This window comes from Phoca vitulina, unplaced genomic scaffold (genome assembly GCF_004348235.1).
Source record: "Phoca vitulina isolate PV1807 unplaced genomic scaffold, GSC_HSeal_1.0 scaffold5, whole genome shotgun sequence".
NCBI lineage: Eukaryota > Metazoa > Chordata > Mammalia > Carnivora > Phocidae > Phoca > Phoca vitulina.
This window is the reverse complement of record NW_022589708.1, coordinates 1,230,698-1,255,721: the sequence shown is the minus strand read 5'-3', so window position 1 is coordinate 1,255,721 and position 25,024 is coordinate 1,230,698. Positions and strand designations below refer to the sequence as shown.

Here is a 25,024-nt window from a genome sequence, read left to right as displayed (position 1 = left end):
CAAAACTTGCCTTCAAAAGCATTTTGGATACATCACTCTCTAAATGGAATCACATGTGTCCCAGACTTTTTAAATGAAGAATTCCCGAAGATGTAGTCTTCACGATGAGCATCAGTGGTAACCCTCTGCTGTGTAACTTCGAGGGTCTGGGTGAGAGGGTGGAGTTCTCCTCCCTCAGTAAAAACGTGCAGGCCTCTAGAGGGGAGCTGCCCCCCCGCCCGTGTGCAGCCCTCCACAGGCTCTCTCTTGCAGAGCCCCCAAGTCTGGAACTCAGACGGCCCAAAGCTAACATACTCCGCCCCTGGACTGAGGGCTCCAGAGAGACCTGGACACACAGGTGGGCAGCACCCCTCTGCCAAGAGCGCTGCAGGGAGTGCCCTTCCCGAGAACCACCCCTGCTCAGAAGCTTCTCCGCTGTCCACTGTGCTCTTCACCTTCGCTGACCCCACTGACCAGCCTGACCTCTGACAACAGAAATGGCACGGGTGTTAAGAGACAGCTACATTGCTAGATTCCAGCTCACCTGCTCCCACGACGCCACTCTCATTTTTCAGTCAGATGTCCTAATAGAATCATGCTTTCATCTCTATAAACTCGATTTCAAATAGAGCTGCTCAGTCAAAGCAAGTCTTAATTCTTACAGACATGCCAGACTTCCTTTCCAAATAGCCATGCCACTGACACTCCCACAAGCAGGACATTCCATGTTCTCATCCTTGCTCATCCAGATTTTGCCAGTCAGTTGGTGCACCATCTTTTCCTCTGAACTAGGATACCTCATCAGAAACTCTCACTGTCATTAATTATATCAATAGATCAAAAGGGAGGAAAGTTGACTAGATCAAGAGAGGCTGAGGAGGTATTTGATAGCATCTTTATTTCCCAGCCTCCAATGGTGACCAGTGGGCTTTGTGTTTCATCATCATGAACCTGGAGTTAAGTGCATCTGTGTTCCAACCCATACACTTGTTATCCTTATTGGCACTCCAGGGTTCCCATTCTGGGATGACGAGAGCCCCTTCAAGCTGGCTGCGAAGTCCTTTAGACCTGAGCCGAGTTGTCTTCTTTGCTTCTAGATGCTCTAGGCTCATCTCCCTTTCTCCCCCAGACCTAGACTCAGCCCCTCCTCCAAGGATCCCCAGTTCCTTTTAAATGGCACTTGGACCACAATCTCAGTACTTGGTAGTGTCTTAAGTTAGGAGCTGGAGGCTTTGAGACTCAGCACGGGCCATGTTACGCACGGCGACTTGGCTCCCTAGCGGGACTGTAAAATCCAGTTAAGTCGTAACGTATCTGAAGTGCCTCTTTGGTGATTCTGACACAAGTTCCAAATAACCAGGTGAACAACACACAACCCTCACTAAGGGAAGTGTGTCCACAGAGACGAAATGTATTTAAAGAACTTTAAAAATATTTTCAGTAATTATATAGCAATATAAAATTAATGATTTCCTAGCAACAAAACATAAATAACCAAAATTAACCCAAGAAGAGAGAACTTGAAACCAGAAATGTAAAATGTTATCACTAAGGCACAGAGCCTACTTAACTTAAAAAAAAACAACATTCTTATGTTGAAGTATTCTGGACCACAGAAAAATATACAGAATGCTTCAGTTTATTTTATGGGTCTCATATAACACTAGCAAAACCTGATAAAAATAATACCCAAAATGGGCACCTGGTTAAGTGGCTGACTCAATTTCAGCTCAGGTCATGATCTTGGGGTCCTGAGATCGAGCCCCGTGTCGGGCTGTAGGCTCAGCACGGAGTCTGCTTGAGATTCTCTCCTTCTCCCTCGGCCCTTCTCTCTCTCTCATAAATAAATCTTTAAAAAAAAAATAATACCCAAAATGGAAAGTATAGGCCAGTTTCCTTTGTGAATACAGATGAAAAAATTATGATAAAATAGCATCCTTGCATTACTAGAGTAAGATATTTTTGGCCAGAGTACATTACACTTCCAATATACTACTACTTGTCTAAAGACAAGTGAATATATAACAAATTATAAAATAGTATCATGTAGTCATTAAAACTAAAGTTCATTCTTAACTAACACAAACCGTTCTGAGAACCAGGTGAAAAAAAAACACAGATCTTCTTCCCAGGAAAAAAACAGTGCATATTTCCACAAAATACACTTTTATGTGCTGATATTCAGGAGTTTCAGAGATCATGTTTTATGAAGTCTTGGTACAGAATAATAAAATTTAATGGTGTGAAGTTTTCATTATTAAAAAAAACACGTTATTTGGTTAAGCAGGAATGCAAAATAGTATGCTTCAGAAATATACTCAATGAAGGTTGTAAAGGTTTTTTTCATTATTTACTTCAAATTAAAGTAAAAAGGGTTACAAAATATCATGCATGCACACATAGAGAAATATACAAAAAATATTAACAGGTTATCTGTTCATGATGGGATTACTAATAAACTTTCTCTGTTAATACGCTCAAAAATTTTTAATTAGTAAATATTTTTAAATCAGAAAAAATATTGTCCAAAAGAACTGAGTGATTCATACCAATGAGTGAACATAGGGTGCCAGTAAAAAAAAAACAAAAACAAAAACAAAAAAAAACTTCTCAGTAACATCACTTTTCCAAGGCAATCAAACAAAAAAGATTTTTTTTTTTTCTATTCAGGGAAATCTACTCCCAAGGATAAATATTTAAAGAAACAAGATTTTTAATGATGTTAAGGTCTTATATTTGATCCCTGTTAAGTCAGGCCTAGCTAGGTGGTATCAATTATACACAGCCAATCTCCTTATTAAGTAGATACTTGAATAAAGGCCAATATTTTTATGACCAAGAGGATGAGATCACTATATTTATTTTCAACTCAAATTTCTTATCTTTAGATACAAATTGAAATTACCAAGGTATTTATTGATCTTTATATTTTAAGATTTTTTTTTAATTTATATTCCCCCTTTCTAATTTTAAATACATAACTAGTGACAGCTTTGAGGGATAATCGGTACTACTATAATTAAGCTATCATCACCTGAAGATACACGTCAATTATTCCTGACAGAAATTTTTTAAAACATTATAAGCCCACCATGAGTAATCTAAAAGGTCACCCAATTGCTCTGTGGCCTACTGTTCAACAGATTAGATGAACTGCATATAAACTGTATTTATCAGTTATTCACTTAAAAGAGAAGAGCTAGTTTCTACAAACAACACACTAATTTACCCTGATAGTTGGACTGTAGCCGGGTTTTTATCAGTAAGAGCAATAAGACAATTTATTTTAAAAGATAAAAAACTCAGACAATTCAGTTATCTTTAGAAATTATGAAAGCATCACTTCATCTGAGGGCAAAGTAGCGTGCAATCAATCTCCCAGCAAACACTGAAAGGAATAGGTACATCCTAGCATTTAATTAATCCTCTGAAAAATATATAGTTATAGAGGAAAAAAAACCAAGGCCAGAACATAATTGCTTTTATTTCATTGATGCATTTTCCACTCAAGGTTCTTTAATTTTCACCATGTGTCAAACACAGAAAGAACTGAAAAAAAATATAACATAATTGTACCATGAATTCTCATTAACTGTTGGACAAATGCCAAGGCCTCCCTACTAAAACCAGAAATGAAGAGGGTAATTTTCTTAGCAAGCAGCATAGTTTCTAAGAAACAGATCCATTGTTACACACAGACCCCAACTCCAACTGTCAACAGGCAGGCAACTCCCAGGAGCCCCCACCCCCGCCACCCTGACACAGGGAGAGAGGCTCTGGGCCCCAACGGGGGAGGACCCGAGCTGGGGAAAGGTAGTGTGCGAGGTAAGTGGGTGCATCACAGCGCATCAGGGGTGGAGCACAGAAGTGCCAGATATTTTATATGGTAAACTTTTAAATTCAATAGTTCTTAGCAAAAGTATAAAAGAAACAGAGTAACAAGAGCACTGAATGCATCCACAGATATCCCGAAAAGCAGTCACTGCATTCTCTCTGGTTCACTCACTGACTTTCCAATCCAAGGATGTAGATTTTCAGTTTTAGAGCATCTAAGTAAACATCTGAAGCAAATTTGAAAATTTTTGAATTCTGAAAGCAAAAGACCTTACTTTTACCTTTGCCCTTCTTTTCTTGCTCCTAGTTGAAGCCCCTCACCCGTTGACAAGAATTATCCAAAAGGCAAAAAATAAAAATAAATTAACACTGAACTATCTTGGGGCGCCTGGGTGGCTCAGTCGTTAAGCGTCTGCCTTCGGCTCAGGTCATGGTCCCGGGGTCCTGGGATCGAGCCCCGCATCGGGCTCCCTGCTCAGCGGGGAGTCTGCTTCTCCCTCTCCCCGTCTCCCACTCGTGCTCTCTCTCTGGCTCTCTCTCTCTTAAATAAATAAATTCTTAAAAAAAAAAAAAAAAAGGAAAGGAAAGGAAAAGAAAGAAAGAAAAAACTGAACTATCTTGTTCTTACCTTAAACTGGCATAATTTGCTCACCTCAATCACTCGGGAGAAAACCCACGTGAGCCACTAAAGGCCGAACAGATAGTTTCTCTAGGTAGCACTAGTTACAAAACGAAAACCAAATGTTTTCATTTGTACTACTTTGCAATAGCCAAAAATAATTAGAAACTTCTTCCCAAATGTTGAAAGTGCTTTCTAATCATTTACAATATCTATAAACTCTTAGAGTGCTGCATTTTTACCCGCCTTTGCATTTCGTAACAGAGGGTAAGCAAAATGCAAGCCGGGTACCAGGTCCTGCTGGTCAGGCTAAAGGGTCCTGTAGTTTTGTAACAATTCACAGTAAAATCCCAACTGGTGGACCCAGAGGCAGTTTTTAATGATTCCATACCAGAAACAGCGAAGCTCGGAGGCCACCTGGCATTTCCGGTAAAAAAAAGAAACTCCTTCTTGGGCTGCAAAACAGCCAAAGCGAGAGCAGCTGAGGCGGGACACTGACCCCTGCCCGGCAGCAGGAGAGAGAGAAGCCTTTCCAGGGGACGCCGTAGATCCTGGCACGGGAAGGAGCTTCCTGGAAGGACAGAGCTAGACTGTGCGTAACACGAGCTCTCAAGAGCCAGCAGCAAAGAGACTGAGATCTCCTGCTCTCAGTAGGAGCCTCGTGCAAGAAAGTCACTGAGGAGTGGGCCGCTGGGTCAGAGAAGGAAGGTCCAAGAGCTCCAGCAGGGACAGGCAAGGGCAGGGAAAGTTCCGGGTCCCACACCTGACTGGCCCGCCACCCGTCCCGAGGCAGGAGAAGAGTGTGCTGTACACACTCACGCCTGTGCTGACTCTGCAGGAAACCGGCTCCCACCCACGGCAGCAGTCCCGGTCCCCAAGTTTCCTTGGGGGTCTTGCTCTAACTGGGGGTTCTGGAGCTGGGGTCCAGGAGCACAGAATGCAGGAAGGCAGGTCTATAAATGTGGAAGGGAAGGGAATCACACTTGCACTGGCACTAACTTCTGTCTGAAATCTAGCTCTTCCCTCCATTATAAATGCAAAGAACAGACTACAGTCCCCGTGACTTTGTCACCAGAAGAAATCAGACGTTCTCACATCCCCTGTGGAAAACTGGTGCACAGATCTCAAAGTCACTAATCCTTCTTACTGAACGCGTTAATAGAAACATACATCTATTACTGTATCGCTAATTTAAGGCTAAATCTGGAAACACTACATAAAGTTAAACAGAGTTCTGTACCTTGTAATTTCTCTTGTACGCAGTGTTTCCTATTCTTCATTGACGATTAACTCCCCCCCCCCCCCCCACAGAGAAACCCCCAAGACGCTATTCTATAAAGACAGCGGGTGTGGACCACGGAGGCACTCTGGATTCATCTCCGTCTCCTCACCCCAACCCTGACGGCACACTCTGCATATGTCCTGCTTGAGTCCGGCTGGTGCTGCCGAGAAGCCCAGGCTTCGCTGTGCCTCCCAAACCTCCTCATGCCCACGCCACAGTCCACGTCAGACCTCCCTACGAGGTTCCCAAGGGCAGCCAAAGGGACCGAGACTGAGAACGACCGGGCTCTACTCAGGCCTACTGAATACATGGTAGGTATCAAGGACATCCCCAAAACCAGCAACAAGGCAGAAGCAACTCAGCAAAGGAGGAGAGTTAAGTCTTAGAAGCCAGATGCCACTGGCTCCCCTTCACATACTACAGTCACCACTTTAAAGTGTGAATTCAGAGGTTTTTAGTATTTTCCGCAACAAGGTTATATAACCACCATCGCTATCGAATTCTAGAACATCTTCACCACCTGCAGAGAAGCCCATCAGGCAATGATCTCCCCTATCCCTCTCTTCCCCACCTAACTCCGGACAACACTAATCTGTCTGTCTCTATGAATTTGCTTACTCTGCACATTTCATGTAAATGAAAGCATACAACATACGACCTTCTGTGTCTGACTTATTTTACTCAGCCTAATGGTTTCAAGATTCACCCATGTCCTAGCATGCATCACAATTTCATTCCCTTTTAAGGCTGAGTATCCTATGACATGGACAGACTGCATTTTGCTTGACCACCCATTAGCTGACGGACACCGGCGCAACTTCCACTTTGGACTATCATGACAATGGATAACGCTTCTGTGATGCTCCTGCACAAGTTGTAAATGAATGTGTGTGCTGGCCTCTCTTGGGGACACACTTGGAACGGCCGGGTCTGCGTGTAACTTCCCGAGGAACCGCCAACTCTGTTCCCCACCGGCCACACTACTCCGTTCCCACCAGCACTGCATTAGGTTCCAATTTCTCCGAGTCTTCACCAACACTCGTTATGTTCTGGCTTGTTCTTCCTTCTCATACCACCCCAAGGAGTGTGATATGCCGGCATCCAACTGCGGTTTCGGTTCACATTTCCCTGAGGACTAATGTTTTGAATCTTTTCCTGTGCTTATTAAAGGCCATTTGTAGATCTTCTTTGGGAAAATCTCTACTTCGGACTTGGCCTGTTTCTCAATTGTGTTTATCTTTTTGCTCGAGTCGTGATAGTTCTTTATATATTCTGGCAGCTAGGCCCTTACCACATATATGATTTGCAAATACTTTCTCCCATTCTGTGGGTTATTTTTTTTACTTTCTCAATAATGTCCTTCGATGTACGTAAGTTTTTAATTCTGATGAAATCCAATTTATCTTTTTCTTTTGTTGCTTAAGCTTTTGGTGACGTATCTAAGAAACCACTGCCTAATCCAGAGACACAAAGATTTACACCTATGTTAATTTCTAGAAGTATTACAGCTTTAGGTGTGAGATCTATTTTGAGTTACTTTTTATATATGGGATGCAACTGAGGTCCAAACCCATTCTTTTGTGTGTGGATATCCGGCTATCCCACACCACCTGTTGAAAGGACTATTCTTTCTTCACTGAGTGGTCTCGGGGCACTTGTTAAAAATCAACTGAACAAAAATGAATGCATTTATTTCTGGACTCTCAATTCTACTCTCTCGATCTACCAGTCTACACTCATGCCAGTACCACACTTCAGATTGCTGTGCCTTGTGATACGTTGTGAAATCAGGACATGTGAGTCCTCCAACTTTGTTCTTTTTTCAAGAGTGCGTGGCTTTCCAGGCACCATGGACTTCCATAGGACCTTGAGGACCAGCCTTCCCATTTCTGCAAAAAAGGCCACTGGAATTTTGACAGAGATTACATTCGATCAGAAATCATTTCGGGAAGTGCGGCCATCATCTCAGCATCACATCTCCCAATCCACGAACATGTGGCGCCATTCCATTTACTTAGGTCTGCTTTCATTTCTCTCAACAGTGTTAGGATTTTCAGTGTGCAATGCTTCCACCTCCTTGCTTTAATTTCTCCCTAGGTATAGATTAGTTTTGACACTATCATACATAGAATTATTTTCTTAATTTTATTTTTGGATTGCTTATTTCAAGTATATAACAAAGTGATTTGTGTGTGTGGATCTTGTACCCAGCTAATCTGGCAAACATGTTTATTACGATATATTATGAACACTTTAGTCTTCTATACATAAAATTTCGTCATCTATGACAGAAATTATTTTACTTCCTTTACAATCTGAGTATCTTTATTTTTTAAACGTTCCCTTGCCTAACTGCCCTGACTAGAGCCTCCAGTGCGACGCTGAGTAGAAGTGCGGGAAGTGGAACCCGTCTTGTCCCTGATCCTGGGGACGGAGTGCACACCCTTTCACCATTACGATGTTACCATTAGTGTTTTACAGATGCCCGTGATTAGATGAGAAGTTCCTTTCTACTCCTAGTTTGAGTGTTGAATTTCATCAAATGCTTTTTCTGCATCAACTGGGTTGTGTGTTTTTCCTTTCCTTTATTAGCATATGTTATGTTACAGTGATTTTAATTATGTTGGGCTACTCTTGCATTCCTGGGAGAAGTCTCACTTGGTTATGGTGTACCATCCTTTTACCTTCTAGTCCATTTTAGTACTTTGTGAGGACTTCTGCAACTACACCCATAGGGATATTGGTCTGTAGTTTTCTTGGGTTGTCTTTCTCTGGCGTTGGGATCAGAGTAATACTAGCCTCACAAAATGAGTTAAGAAGTATTCTTTCCTCAAATTTCTAGAAGACTTTGAGAAGAATTAATGCTAACTTTTTATATATTTGGTAGAATTCACCAGTGAAACCATCTAGTCCCGGGCTCCTCTTTACTGGAAAGTTTTTGAGATTACAAACTCAATTTTCTTACTTGTTATAGGTCTATTCAGATTCCTATTTCTCCAGGACCTGGTGTTGATGATTTGTGTTTCTAGGAGCTCTCAAGTTTTATTATCTGGAAATGACTTCTTTTCTCCACTTTGGGAGGTGGAGTTTACAGGATACGGAATTCCTGAATGACAGTTTTTCCTTTCAGCATTTTTAATGTGTCATCCTACCGCCTAGTGGCTTCCATGGCTTCTGAAGAGAGATCAGCTGTTGACCTAATCAAGGACCTTCTCCATGAGGAGATCTCCTGACATGATGCTTCTAAGGTTCTCTGTGTTTCCACGGCTTGATTACAGAGTGGACTCTTGTGGGCCTCGCTGAGTTTTCCTACTTCAAGTTCCTCAAACCAGATAACCTGTTAACTTACCCACAAGGCACTTATTTTCTTCTTCCTGCTCAAATCTGCTGTGGAGATACCAGCGATTTTTTTTTTTTTTCATTTCAGTTACTGTACTTTTCAGCTCCAGAATTTCTTCCCTGGGTCGTTTTTTACAATTTCTGTTTATCTACATTTTGTGCTTTCTTTGGTTACCGGACGGAGCATTTCCTTATACAGTTATTTAATAAACTACTTTTTTTTTTTTTAAGATTTTATTTATTCATTTGAGACAAAGAGATAGAGAGAGAGACAGCACGAGGAGGGGGAGAGGCAGAGGGAGAGGGAGAAGCAGGCTCCTCGCCGAGCCAGGAGCCCAATGTGGGGCTCGATCCCAGGACCCTGGGATCATGACCTGAGCTGAAGTCAGACACTTAACCATGTGAGCCACCCAGGCACCCCTAATAAACTACTTTTAAAAGAGCGGTTATAAGGCTCACATATAGCTACTCACAGTTAACCATACACTTGAAGAAATCTGATTTCACAACTAAGTTATAACTCATTACACAGCTAAGGGGAAATTAACCAACGTAGGAACTGGAGACAAAAATACCCAAATTTTAGTCATCTAAGGATCAAACACACAATTATCTAAACAACCAAATTCTTATGGTAAATATATTATTTAGAGTAAATCAAAGAGAATCTTCCCAAAATTAATCAAAGACTTGAACATTTATAAATGCATGGTTCAACAGAAAACAGAGAAGTCGAAGATCACCACAAATAAGAGAAGGGCCACAGATATCTTAGGGCCAGTGGGTATTCAAATTTTATCTAGTGCTCTTCTTTAATTAATTAAGAGCAAATAACGTAAGCATGCTTACTATGTGCCTGACTCAACCCCGACACATCGGCACAACCCCATGAGATTGGCACCACTATGGCACACAAAGATGTGGAAGGGCAGGCTGAGAGAGACCGAAGTACTTGCCAGGATACAGAGCCATGAGAAACTGAAGCTGAGTCATCAGACTCCAGAACCTGAGCCCCTAAGCTGTACCCAACAGAGATAAAGCAGCTGAGTTATAACAAGACCCACTGCTCACTGGTATGAGCCCCCTGGCATCACAGTACTAACCATGGAAGGCCCAAAGCAAAGAATGTAATATACTTTACATCAAGAAGGATTCCCTTTAGCTCTACCCCACAATGCATTTTCGAGAAATCCTACCAGCACAACTAGTGAAGCCAACAAGCTCTTCTGGGGCATAAACGACTAGCTGAGCAAAGTAACTAGCAAATAAAAAATTTACCAATCCTGAAGATCCTAAGCCCTTCTCTAAACTCAGACCCCAAGTAAGAATACCAGTAAATATAAAACCTTTAAAAAAAAAAAAAAAAGATAAATCTACTATAGTACAATGTTAGTATTCAGGTAGTCTGAGGAGTATTTTGTACAGTCGTTCTGACTTTTCTAGAAGTGTGAAGTTATACAAAAAGAAAAACATTTAAGAAAAACTTTACCAATGAGGCAAGATCTGAGATCAGTTGAAGTGACAGTTTTACTAATCCTAATATTGTATTCAACAGACAGGAATGCTTATTTAGTATTTTTTTCTTTAAATAAATAAAACCTACAGTTTGTTTTACACGTATTCTATGCAACAAGAGTTCTTCAAAATGAGTATCCCAAATGAAAGCTATCCCAGTCGTAAAGTTTGTTTTTGTCTTACCCCAGTGAATCCATGTTCAAAAATAGTAAAGAAAACAGTCTAGAGGAAAATCAATTTGGAAGTCTGTGCCTGATTCTATCATCTACATTTGCCATCAATTCTCCGGTCCCACAATTAGTATCAACAAAATAAACAAACAAGCCCACATCACACAGAAGGCAGACCATCAATAAAAAACTGGTGGTACTTTTAAGGACTATTTTTTTTTTTTTTTTTTTTAAGATTTTTTTTATTTATTTATTTGAGAGAGAGAGAATGAGAGACAGAGAGCATGACAGGGAGGAGGGTCAGAGGGAGAAGCAGACTCCCCGCTGAGCAGGGAGCCCGATGCGGGACTCGATCCCGGGACTCCAGGATCATGACCTGAGCCGAAGGCAGTTGCTTAACCAACTGAGCCACCCAGGCGCCCTTAAGGACTATTTTAAAAACACAAATGCATACAATGAATTAGTGGTATAATTAAGGACTACTTGAAAAACCTCACTGCTAGAAAATGCAAACTAAATTATTCTCAAGAAAAAAAGACAAAAGTATTACAAGTTAGAAATTAGGTACTAAATTTAAAAAAGATAATGAGCCAATCTGTGGCTCTTTTAATTGGTAGCAATATATATGCCAGTAGGGTCCAGACAACAATTCCTACCCCAACCTCTGAAGAAAATCAGGTTCAAGTCAACTGGCAGCTATTCAAAGTTAGTATCACCCAAATTCATATAATTTACATATTAATTATTGGGTGGGGAAGGAGGTGGGATACAAATTTTTTTATTAATAAAAAGGGGCAATTTGCATCTTTTTATAATCTTAACTTTTTTTCCTATATAAATCTTTTATTTCTAAATGTCATTCCAGGAAAATCTTGACTCTGTTTTATCTGGGAATGAGATAAAGTCCAACTTCAGTAAGAATCTGGGACTGCATCTATTTCCCATTAGGTGCTGCACGCTGGAATGTGGTATATATGGTAGATGTGGCAAAAGGAACGTTGGGGGAGGGTCAGCAGTCGAATCTGTGACTCTCTGTACAACTCTCACAACTTTTCTCTAAGTCTGAAATAATGTGAAAATAAACAGTTAAAAGAAAAATAATTTTAAAAATGCAATCACAGACACAAGATATCCAAATGTATAAAACCATCCCATGATTCAAGTCTAGAAAGACAGACAAATCCATTGGGAAAATGGGCAAAGGACAGGCATGGGAATTAGTAGAATAAAAATAACCAATAAACACAAAAAGCTGGCCAATCTCACTAGTAACCAGTAGAACACATCACAGGAGATGCTGCCCATCACAGTGCAGTAAAGACCCTTCCGAGGACGGAGCAGTGAGTGCTGACCAGGCTGGGGCAGCGGGAGCCGCACAGCGCCGACTGCGGGGAGACCAGCAGGGCCACCCCAGAGCGGAAAGGGCAGAACCAAAATTTAAAGGATGCCTTCCCCAACAGCGAGCAATCTCACCTCCCAGTGCTGACCTTAGAGAAACTGGTCAGTATAGACAGGGAGGCACGAGAAAGGATGTTCTTTTCAAGGACGTTCAAAAGGTTTACAACTACCAAGACCCGAACGTCCACCAGAAGAGCTGCTACATGGCAAGTGGGACGTCCACGTTAGTGTGTGCAGCACTAAAGGACAATGGTAACACCGCCACGGAAGGAGCCACAGACGTGATGAGCGACCCACACCTGCACCTGGAGATGCCACGGAGTGCTTCGAGAGCACCCCTCAAGACCAACCCCCACGGGTGGCTCTGCGGCCGTGCTTGTTTTAAAAGCACTGGTTCCAGCACGACTGGTCTATCAGGAAACTACGGGAGCACAGCGCGCACTTCATGACTGCTTCCATCAAGTTCATCCACGAGAAACCAGGGGGACCAGGAACCCAGCACAGGGATGCACAGATCGCAGACACCCCACACCCCGCTAGCCGCATCCATCCGTCCTGCGCCCCCGCGGCCGCAGCCCCCCGCTGCACTGCAGGTGAGCCTCCCCCCCACGGCCACAGGCCCACATGCGCTTCTTCGAGGTAAAGGCCGTACTCACTCAGAACGCAAGGACGGCGTAACCTCTGAACGTGTGTCGACGGCACCACACCTTCTGTGAGGCGCCTGTCCTGTTCTGAGTGTCACTGACAAGGGCTGTGGGTGTGCTGCCCCTCCCCTACTCCGTGTCAGAGCACCTGGGGATTTTACCGTGTGCCTGCAGAGCGCAGGGTCTTCAGGAGCACACACGCTGCCCTCCAGCAGAACTGTCTACGGGCCCACAGCACACACAGAGACTCCACTAAAACCGCTGGTGCCACAGGAGTCCAAGTCTAGCTCCTGTGCTGATCTCGCAGAGCCACAGAGCACGTGACGCTCCCCACGAGAATGAGGGGAGGCACACGGAGACCTAGTCCTAGTCCCGGGCAGGGGATGGAACCTCCCGAGTTTCCCACCGTTAAAACTGGGGTAATAATTTTCCACTGAGCACACACAGCTCTGCTGCTCAGAGGGAACTGGCTTTCAAAGGTCTGCACAAACCATGCACGGCGTTCAAGGCAGCGTGCCGGCCTTCCCGGTGAAGGGAAAACAGCTGTCACGGAGACAAGATCAAGAGAGCACGGGCGCCCACGCCTCCTGAAGCCAAGTGTGAGGCTGGAAGGGCATTCCTTACTTCATGGTAAGTGTCCTCGAGCTCCCCGTCGTAGATCCAGCGGTAAAGGAAGCTCAGCACAGGATGGGACACCAAGCTGAGAATGTGCTGCACCAGCGACCTCACGTACGGGTCTCCCGTCTTCGTGTACGCGTGCACAGCGGACGCCAGCTCACCCCCTTTCCTTCCTGAGGGACACACGGAAAACACCCAAGTTACACTCCCCGGACACAGTTAACACCACACTCACCAGCATGGCCAAGTAACCGAGAGAGTGCGTCGGTTTCGTTACTATCACTCTGGACATCGGAGCAGTGCTTAGCATGTCTAGGGGCCCGGAGAGCGAGGGTCTGGCCCAGGCTGCACGAGTCAGAGCGGAGCACTCACCTCCCTCCTCATGGCCACTCCCGAGCTATTCAAGAGCAAAACCCTGACTCGCTCTTCAACCTACAAAATGAACTTTCACCTTTTCTGACTGAGACACACATTAAGATTCACACTTGAGGGGCGCCTGGGTGGCTCAGTCGTTAAGCGACTGCCTTCGGCTCAGGTCATGATCCCAGGGTCCTGGGATCGAGTCCCACATCGGGCTCTCTGCTCGGCCAGGAGCCTGCTTCTCCCTCTCCCACTCCCCCTGCTTGTGTTCCCTCTCGCTCTGTGTCTCTCTCTGTCAAATAAATAAATAAAATCTTAAAAAAATTAAAAAAAAAAAAAAGATTCACACTTGATACTGCACTCCAAGACACAAATAAATATCCATAAAAGTTCTACAGAAGAATACTCGCACTTTACTGCTTTCTGTCTCCCTCCTGTTCCCTGCGGGTGTGATATGCTATCTCAATGTGCGGAACTGCTGCACCCTCCAGTCTGGCCGAGGCTTACAGTGAGGCAGCCGGCTCTACCCCAACGGGGCCCTGTGTCCTGGGGGCACAGCTCAGCAGCAAGGCCTGGAAGTGGCAAAAAGCAGGTCCAGAAACACAAGCACAAGAAAAGCTGGTGTTAAGAATTCGGGAAGTTATTAGACTGCTGAAAGATTTGAGGGAAGGACTGATGTGATCTGATGTGAATGAGATGCTTCCAAAGTGCCCGAGGGAGGGGCAGAGAGGTCAGCAGCCGAAGGAGCAGGAGGCCCAGGACTGGAGGGGTTAAGTGAACCGTGAAAGGGGAAGACAGAGGAGCAGTCTGGTAGGAACCCACATGGGGGTGCTCAGCATCTGAAAAAACAGACACGCTTATTCACGGTGTTCCACTGCTTTCTCTTTTTGAGGGGAGGTGCCAGGAGGTGGGGGAGGCAGGGCACGGAGGGCATGGTGATGTCGGATCCAGACATGCTAGAGTTCTGGCCCTGGGATCACCCAGCCGGAGGATGGCAGCAGACACGGGGCCATGACCTAGGGGCTGACCACGGGCATCTCACACGTCTTACTCAGCCCTCACAATCCTAAGAAGTGGAGGCTATCAGTGGCCAAGCATTACAGACAAAGAGAAAAGACAAAGAGGTTCTTGGCCAAGGTAGCACAGTGAGAAAAAATGTTCAGAAGACAAGTAGAAATGCAGACCAAGAGCCCAGGAGGGGCCTCAGCCAGACATGCACACTTGAGAGCATGGAACTCACAGCTGGTGAGCCTAGACATGGGCCATAATCTTGGGAGGAGGAAACCCCCAGGAAAGGCTGCTAGGTCAGAGACAAACAAAAGAGGCATAGAGATGAATAGTTACAGCACTGAGGACCACAAAATCCTGAAAAACTAGACCCTTTCCTTTCTTCATTTCAATGAAATACTAAGCTTCCACAAATATAAAGATGGGGCCGTGTTAGCAACTGGTTATTTCCCCTGTAAGTTACCTATTAGCTTGGATGTAACTGGCATACTTATGGCCGTCATTCGAAAGGACACATGAGAGCAGGCGCAAAAATAAACATAGATGACATTCCCTAAAATCTCTCTGAAATACAACAGGTCCACGAGACGCAGAACAACCTTGGCAGTGGTCCACCAGGGCTGCAAGAGTCTTCAGTCTTATCTTGGGGTCGTACGTCCAAACCAGCAGGCGCCGGAGTGTCAAGCTACTCTCAAGGCCCAAATTCACACCCTGATCATCCTCTAACTGTAGCTGAGAAACAATAAAGATGTAATGTGTAAGTACAAGTCACCAAATAGGTCCATTGTTTCTTAATCCACGTAATGTGCACGTGAAGCAAATGCCCCCTCTGAAAGAAAAGCGGCTCCTTCAAGCTACTAGTGATATGTTTACATGGGCGACAGGACCCCAGCCGTGAGCAGTACTTGCCTCTGGAATACACCGAAACTTCACAGATATCCAGACCTCACAAACACTATTAGCAAACAAATTTTTATCTTTTAAAAGTAATTATGAAGAAACTTAAAAATTCTATGTAGTTGCAATTTTGTAACACTGCAAATCACAAAGAAATTAAAATACAAAGTTTACCTGGGAATGTAAAACAGAGAGCAACCGGTAGTACTCCTTCAGCTCCTGATGCAAGGCAGCACAAAAACTCTGCAGGAAAAAGGAGGTATTAGGAAGCGCAACACTGGCCTCCCAGCGGACACGGCCTCGCACATCGGCCCACGTGGAGCGCCCAGCGCGTCACCACTTCGGGTGCTCTGCAGGGTTTAAATCCCGTCAACGGCCCTCCGCAGGCTCCGTCCCCACACCTACAGTCCACAACGTCAGGCAGGGGTCATGCCTTAGCGCGAGCTTTGCAGAAAAGAAATGAAGGAAAAAAACAAAACAGATTACAGCTAAAAGTGTATTTACTTTAGACAATAGTCTTTTTAAGATTACATTCCTTCTAAATCTTCAGAGTTAAAAATCTAAGTTTCGCTAATGCTTTTAATTAGCAAAATTTAAGAACTAGCAACTCCACGCAAGTTCCTCCCAATTTTTCACTGTTGCTGTTTTTACCGTTCATTTTCCACACTCACATTATTAAAAACTTCACCGTACCTCTGTGATCTTAAATACTGCAAAGGTGTCAAATCACAAGCTGTAACAAAGACCTTCACATAGTCCTGAGATAAGAACTTTCTAGAATGAACTCTAGGATGTAAACCCAGGCATACTCAATGGGAAGAACCCACGAAGGATAAAACCTGTTTTCTTTAAACATCAGCCTCCACACTTTTCTGCATATTTTAAAGCGATACACAAGCTGTCATCTGTAGGTTTATTTTAACGCATTTATGTACTCTTCTGTGTTCACACTCCACCAACAGCTACCATGAACAATGTGCAGTATTTGGTCATCTCTGTCGATACACACTGTGGTCTCTATTTTCCTAAGTGGACACGATGGCTACAATGTTCTATTATCAAAATTTCTTTATTTAAAAAGAACCCTCTATTTAAGAATTACTTTCATAATAAGACTTTAAGTAGACTAAGCACTCCCCAAAACGAATGGTGTCCTAAATGTCCTGGTAACAACGAACGTACCTGACCCACAAGTCCAAATGAACGGTCTAGACTCCTCTGGTCAGTGTATTTTCTGATTTTATTATGTAACCATCCCAACTCCGCAAGTCTGAGTGTCGTATCCCTCAAAGATTTACTTAGGTTTGCCTAAAAAATAAATATATTAAGAGTTAAGAATTAACACTAGAATTTCAATTATTATTTTTGTCAATCATTTGTACTTTCAGTATAATTCTTAGGTTCCAACACGGAACCTAAAAGTGACTAATACACTATTAATAAAGACAAAACGAGGTTCTGGGAAACAAAGGCACCAGGTGCTGGAAGGGAAATAAAAGCCCTCCGTGTGTGAGGCTCGGGAGGCAGCACCCTGAGGCGTGACTGGTTGCACCCCCAGCGCGGCAGGGGGCCTATGTCCTCAGCCACCTCTTCCGACAGCTGGGAGTTGCAGAAGGCCGCAACAGCAACAAGAAGGGGCTGTGGGAAAGGAGGTTCTGGAAGGTGAACGCAGGATAGCAGAGGCACCCTATCTGGAACTGTGTGTCAACAGCAAAGATGCCACGCTGTACCTGCCCCTCGGGCACCTCTCGACACCACGGCACAGAACGCAGGAGGCAGACGCGGACGGAGAAGGGCCCAAACATGAGCCTGCGAGCCAGGAGCACACAGGAAAAGAGATACCGGGCCCTGACCGCGCACCTGACCGGCACAGCCAGGTTTGGAGATCCGGGCCCCGCTGCCCCAGTCCCACCCTGTCACTGCTCCCAGCCGGCCTGGCTGACGTCGGTCTCTCCTGCTCGAGCAGGTCTGGCGGGGCTAGTCACTGCACCTTGGCCTCCACTTTGTAACAGTTCTCCGTGCTGCTCATCTTGACGTTCTTGCCGTCTATGCCCTGGAAGACGTACAGAATGTCTCTGACGAGGGCTGCTTCGGTCACTTCCCCAGCACCTGAAAGACGGTTTTTATAAGAGAGCAATTACCAAACAACACATTTTTAAATGGAATAAATTTTAGGACACAACTAGTTTTACATTACATATCTGCAACCATGACAAAATTTTAAAACTAAAAAAAATGAGCCTAAGATGGAAAAAGTATGAAGTTCTAAGAAACAAGAATTTTCTGAAAAGGATATGGAGAGCATGTAATTTCTCATACAAAAAGTCTTAAAAAAAAAAAAAGGCAGTGGAGCGCATGGCTGGTGGAGCATGCGTCTCTTGATCTCGGGGTCGTGAGTTCGAGCCCCACATTGGATGTGGAGATTACTTAAAAATAAAATCTTAAAAAATAAATAAATGAACAAACAAAGCAGTATGTGGGGGCTTAATATACCATCAAGGAGCAACACACATCAAAAAAGAACAGCACAAATCAATCAGAAGGGATGGGTAATTATGTCGTAAGACAGCATTTGGAAAACTGGGTTGTTACACGGCACGCAGATGTAGGTCCGTTCTCAACCACATGAAGAGGAGTGGAGAGAGTGGAAAAGTTATGATTTCCATAAACCTTGGAACAAACTAAGTCAGAATTTAGGTGTCACCCAATGATAAGGAGGCAGCGCTCAGAAATTCAAGTTATCAGTGGGAGGAAAAATGCATAAGTATACAGGCAAGGTCGGCCCTCCCAGAACCAGAGTAGTGAGTCAGAGGTGAGGACAGCTTTGTATTTCAGTCGTGGAGAGAATATTCCATAAAAGCAATTACATCAAACTGCTGGCAGAACTGTTCAAATGTTACCTACCTGTCATTATGGACCGGTCTGTCTACTTTTTCCCATCAATTACTAAGAGAGAAGTGGGAATATCCATCTGTAACTGTGGGTCTGTCTGCGTTCCCTGTAGGGCTGTTAGTTTTCCTTTGTCCGACTGAAGCTCTGTCAGCAGGTGAATATACACTCAGGAGTATCATCTCTTCCCGAAGAACTGACCCCTTCGTTGTTCGGAACGTCCCTCTGGCCGTGGCAACACTCGCACCACGGTCTCCGTCGACAGAGACACGGCCCCCGCCTTCCTGCAGTCAGTGTCTACAAGATGTATTTCTCCACCCATTTACTTCCAACCTACTTGGGTCTCTATATTTAGAATTCATCTCTTTTGAGCAGTACATAATTGTTTAAGTAGAATTTTTTAAATGTCTTTTAAATAAAGTGTCTAATCCATATACATTTCATGTGACTACGGACATGACTGGTTTAAATTTACCACTGCAGCACGTTTCCTGTTCACCCTGCTCTTCTTTCTAGCTTTGCACGTCCTGTCCTGCTCTCTTGGACTGATAAGCACACTGTGACGTCTCTTTATCTGTTAGCTTTGTGTATGACACAGGCTTGAAGGCACTGCCTAGAGATCAGGAGTCACACAGAGAGGAGCGGAGAAGGGCACCCTTACTGTCTGGATGCCAGCCCCCCAGCCAAAGCGCCCCCAAGCTGTCCCATGTTACGGGACAGACGAAAGCGGGAAGTGCAGCTGCACAGGCCGGCTCCGCGCTCTGGGCCGTGTCCCCGGGTGCACACGAGACACCCCGGCCCTCGCCGTCCACGTCAGCAGACAGCAGCCACAGGGATTTCAGAACCTGCAGACGAGGGGCCAACAATAAAGCCCACTCCTCTATTCTCAGATGCTTATGTTCCAAACACTGCTATTCATAGGGCTCTCTTGAAAGAAACTCAAGCTTCCTTTTGGGATCTAGTGGAGCTTTAAAACTCTCCACGTGTCCACTTAGCCATCAAAGGAACCTTCAATGCATTTCTCCAATGTCCCAGGCACTGCCAGACTTCCCGAGGCATGTCAGCCCACACTGAGGATTCCGAACCTCTCATCAGGAGAACCACCACCACTCAACAATTATAAGCAAGGACTCCTCATCAGTATTTTAAGATAAGGGAAGCATAAATTCTAAATATGCAAAGAAAAGCTACATTAAAGTCTATCTTCACTCACCGCCTGCATCCCCTTCCCTCCTTGGTCTTGTCATGTTGCGAGAAACAGTGTTTGGGAGACCTTTTGAGGTAGTGGTTTGTGAAGAAGGCTGGTTTGCAGTTAAAGTCCATGCAAGACGTGACCCCAATTGCTGCCGAAGACAGTCTCCCACTCCCGGAGCGTGATGAGGCTGTCTGAAAGAAGGAAAGAGCATTTCATATCTCCAAACACCCAGGCTACTCACTTGAAAGACAAACCACTGCTGGAAACTCTGCTCATATTACTATATTGGATTATGTAATGTTAGAGATCTGAGCTAGGTGAGTGACATCGCCCTACCCAAATCCATCAACTGATCAGTCCAAGGGCTCTTTGGGACCTTTAAGCTGGCATTTGGGCTCTTACTGGCACCTCCCACATATTTCTTAGCATAAAAATCAAAACCTATTTGACTTTTCTTTACATACACATAACATACGTTACTCATCTAAAACCACTTTGAAATTCACAACTAATTTTAACTTCAAACTTAACACCTTTCACCCGCTCAGCATTTGCTGACCACAGAAATTAAAAATCTGGTGTGCTGTTCCCTCTTCTGCATGCTTACTTGTCTCCCAGCATTTGCAGTGCTCGGTAGGAAAAGAAATATCATAATTTGCAATTAATTTCAACAATGTACAAATGTACAAAAAAATGTAAAGTCGAAGGCAAAAGCACAAAGGTCAAGACAGCTTTTGATGATTTGGAGAATATGTCAAAGCTGCTCTTTGAGAGGTGCCTGGGTGGGTCAGTCGGTGAAGCATCTGCCTCTGGCTCAGGTCATGATCCCAGAGTGCTGGGATCGAGCCCCATGTTGGGCTCCCTGCTCAGTGGGGAGTCTGCTTCTCCCTCTCCCTCTGCCTTCCCCTCCCCCTGCTTGTGTTCTCTCTCTGTCAAACAAATAAATAAGATCTAAAAAAAAAAGCTGCTCTTTGAAATTCTAAGAACCCGACAGCTGATTTCTGAGGATATGTGTTTTGACAATTCCAACAAAAATATCGCTTCCCAGGACTGCGCCCCACAAACGAGCCGCCACAGGGCAGACTGATTTACTCCGGCGCCACATTGGCGGGACCCATCTGTCACCCACCGATAAAGTGAGAAGGGAAACAGAAACTGGAGAACAGCCCTTTCTCTCTCCTATCTTCAATGGGGAAAAAAAAGTCATCAATAGTGCTTGTTAAACTATGACTTTCAATGAAGTTCTAAATTTAAGAGAAAAATTCTAAAGGACCACTTCAGTTCAAAGTTCTCTATACAGTTTTTTTTTATATCAGAACAATTACTTCAAATTCTAAGGCAAAAATGACAAAGTCTGTTGACTCTTTTAGCCAGAATACAAGTCAGAGATTAATTCTCTAGAACCTCTTCTGCTATCTTTCTAGAACACCAGACTGCATCTATAACCCGTGTATGATGCATACATTGGAGGTTCTACTGACGTGATGCAACTGTATTTACGTCACATGAGAACTTCCCATGATGCTATGCTCGTGTGGAACACACGTGACCATGAATCTCTAGTCACTGGTCTTCTGGAAAAATATCCATTTTATGACAGTCAGCTTTAACATGATTACGCACAGAAATATGTAAAAAGACAAGAAAAGCAAAGTTCCGAGTCCACTACTGTATGAGCAGCTGCTTCATTCCCAACCACAGACTGCATCTCCTGCAAACATGATGCGATCTGCCAGCACGCTGACCGTGAGTTCCTGGAGCGCCTCCGCTTCATTCACGAGCACTACACGGCACCATAATTATCAGTCTGAAGAAGGTCTCATCAGCACTTGAGGACAAGACAGCTTTATTTTAGTTTACTTGTTTTTTAAATAATTCAATAAAGAGAATAGCACACATCAGTGAAGGGGACAATATTCACTGAGAGATAAATACGGGAATACAGCAAGGGAAATGTCAATCAGTTACCTCAAAATGGAAGGCCCATCCTGTCACATTTCTGAACCAGGGCCTTTACTCATATGTACTCGCATTAATAGGGTACGAGTAGACCAAAAATCATTATAGTCAACCATGACTGGAAGAGGAAGAGTTCCCACGTGAGACGCGAGTTCTTGGAAAGAATAAAATCCTAAGAGAAAGCGTATCGGACGCAGGGCCTAGAACATTCCTGGCGCACACAGGGCTCTGAAGAGTTTCAGTGAGCGCACAGATGCCTCATCAGAAGCCTGGGGATTCTGCTCTTGCTACCGGTTAACCGACGTGTTGTGTGTGCAAGCCGGACCTACCCTGGAAGGAGAGACTGTGGCGTCGGGGCCAGGCCATTGACGGCGTACACACTTAGGCTGCTGACGCCACTGCTTCCCACGCTGGCAGCGCCTGAGGCCGACTGGGAGCTGCGGTCCTGGTAGCTCAGCGAGAGAGTCTGGGGCCTGGCGCAGTAGTAGGGAGTCGAGTGCGCGTCTCTTGGTAGAGCGTGAGCAAGTAACGCAGCGTAGCTAGAAACCTGAAAATGGAGTCCATTAAGAATACAGAGATACAGGGGCGCCTGGGCGGCTCGGTCGGGTAGGCGTCCAGCTCTTGGTTTCAGTTCAGGTTCTAAGATTAAGCCCTGCATCGGGCTCCACACTCAGTGCGGAGTCTGCTTGTCTCTCTCCCTCCCCCTGCTGTGTGCTCACTCTCTCTAAAATAATAAAATCTTAAAAAAAAAAAAGAATACAGAGATATAAAATTACAGAACACTTCCCAAATCAATAAAGATAATGAATATTCAGACTTTAGTTCTTTCTATAATTGATTTTGTACTCAATAATTTAATCGTTATACTTACGAAATATGGCAGAACTGATAAAGTTTCAGAAACTGTTCTAAACTCCAAAACTGCCACATGGTCTGACAACTAAACACATTCTTTAGAATCCAAGCAAACTAAATCCCAAATAATTACTCCAGTATTTTTGCAGGTATGGCATTATTCTACGATCCAAGAGGGCTCATTACTCAGACGGAGACTTTCAACATAAACAGGCCTCCTGCACCCCACTCCTGCCCCCTGGAGGCGCGCAAGTCTCTGTGTAGAGCACCTCCTCACACGAGAAACTCTGGGCTCACAGCAGCCAGAAAGCTCTTCCCAACACCACATGGGCCAGAGACTGAGCCTGCGGGACAACGAAGTTCGCATTGGTATGACAGTAATTAATGTTCGTAATGAGATCTGAAGACACGAGAAAACCTGAAAGGTCCTCTAACTCATAGAGAATTATGTAGCTGTGCTCCTATTAGTAACTTGTGAAAACTGTTTTTATGCTCTATTCCATGGGACGCTGTTATATCTGAGGTAATAATGTCACTCTGGAAAACATCTTAAGGAAAAGCAGTGAGTGCCCTGTCTAAAGAAAGAAAGAGGGGTGCCTGGGTGGCTCAGTCGTTAAGCGTCTGCCTTCAGCTCAGGTCATGACCCCGGGGTCCTGGGATCGAGTCCCACACTGGCCTCCTCCTTGCCCAGTGAGGAGTCTGCTTCTCCCTCTCCCTCTGCTTGTGTGTTCTCTCTCTCTCTCTCTCTGACAAATAAATAAATAAAATCTTAAAAAAATAAAGAAAAGAAAATCTCTTGGCCTTCCATGACTACCAAGAACACTAGACAAGTTATTTTTTTCTCTTATTATTTTCTTAAGTACAGAAGCCAATTCCTATCAAAATTTGGTATAGTTTATCCAACAAGACACTAAGTGTGCTTTAAAAAGGCACTGAACACGTGCATGGGCTCAGTCGGTTAAGCATCCAACTCTTGGTTTCAGCTCAGGTCATGATCGCATGATCATGGGATGGAGCCCCATGTCGGGTTCCCTGCTCAGTGGGAAGTCTCTTGGGATTCTCCCTCTCCTTCTGCCTCTCCCCCTACCCCATTCCCAGTGCAGGCTCTCTCTAAAATAAATAAATAAATCTTTAAAAGAAAAAGGCACTAAGCTGCTCAAACAGAGCCTCTCACCTTGTTCGGCTGCTTGCGTGGATCTTCACTAAGGCTTAGCAAGAGGTAGAGAATTGACCATTTATTTTTCAAAACTCCCTGTTTAAAAAGAAAACATTAAAAGAACAAGTTTGCACTACTCTCCAGTTTTATCTACCTTTCTCCTAAATTATCCTTATTTCCAAAATAGAAACGCAATTTTTAAAATTCACATGGTAACAATTCTAAGTGTGCTCATTTTCCAGGTATTGCAAACAGCGCTACCCATTAGAAGTCTGGAAATAACATCTCAGTAGATCATTACCCCCTGAAAACTAACTCCAAAGTCCCTAATGAGAACATGTTTTTGAATTACCCTATTTCAAATTCCGGAATAACAGCAATTCCCGCTTAAAATAATTCTTAGAATAACCAACTTCCTAAACACAGTGATTATTTTTTTTAATTTTATTTTATTATGTTATTAGTCACCATACAATACATCATTAGTTTTTGATGTAGTGATCCACGATTCATTGTTTTCGTACTCCATGCAGTACGTGCCCTCCTTAGTGATTATAAGAAAAATGCCATCATAAAACAGGTGAATGCTCTTCCCCCCCTTTATCAAAGTGCCATTTAGGCCATAAAAGAGCATTATAGAAAGAAAAAAAAAAAAGGAATTCTAAAGCACACAACGTAAGTCTCAGCATCACAAATACCTAAACTCAAAGTTCTGAAATAAGAGTTGCCAGAACTAGTAAACCCCCCTGGTTTCTACGTAAGGTTGTCATACGGATTTCATTAACTTCCATTTGTCTATCACTCCAGCCTGATTCACAACCATTAACGGCAGCCCACCCTCAATACACTTTTACCCAAATTTACAAAGCATTTCTACTCTATTCATATGGCCTTACCTTTTGGATGCACAAGCTAGAATACATAAATACCTTTATTTAGAAAACTATGGGAAGGTTATTTACCTTACACAAGGTTCTTCATTATATAAAATATGCCTTGAAAGTTTTTTTTAAAGAAAAAGCTCATCTCAGGTATTTAACTTATGGTCTAACTTAAAAAACTGATTTACACGTGATTTTCCAGAAATAAACTCACCAGCCCTGACAGAGTCCTCACTCTGGTGGCAAAGAGACAGATGAGTAGATACACTTTGGTGGATACTTGACATCTCAGACATGGGGGCTCGGGGGGTCACGGAAGTGGCCCATCCCTTATGAAAGGACCCCCAGAGAGGACAGGGTCTCCTAGAAGAATGGGTGATGCACATGCAGAGGGAGCAGGCATGGCCTTCTCGGGTAACTGAAGAC

At 44.0% G+C, this 25,024-nt stretch overlaps 1 protein-coding gene across 2 annotated transcripts in view; it reads right to left on the bottom strand.

Annotated features, from left to right (window-relative positions):
• Positions 1–25,024, bottom strand: part of TUBGCP3 (tubulin gamma complex associated protein 3) — a 71,235-nt gene that overhangs the window by 31,586 nt on the left and 14,625 nt on the right. For both annotated transcript variants that reach the window (XM_032402597.1, XM_032402598.1), the window contains exons 4-11: positions 23,736–23,813; positions 22,036–22,253; positions 19,766–19,938; positions 17,654–17,772; positions 16,846–16,971; positions 15,838–15,906; positions 15,366–15,498; positions 13,405–13,571 (exon numbers count right to left, since the gene is read on the bottom strand). In XM_032402597.1, coding sequence (XP_032258488.1) covers positions 13,405–13,571; positions 15,366–15,498; positions 15,838–15,906; positions 16,846–16,971; positions 17,654–17,772; positions 19,766–19,938; positions 22,036–22,253; positions 23,736–23,813 — 1,083 coding nt within the window. The remainder of the gene's footprint in view (positions 1–13,404; positions 13,572–15,365; positions 15,499–15,837; positions 15,907–16,845; positions 16,972–17,653; positions 17,773–19,765; positions 19,939–22,035; positions 22,254–23,735; positions 23,814–25,024) is intronic.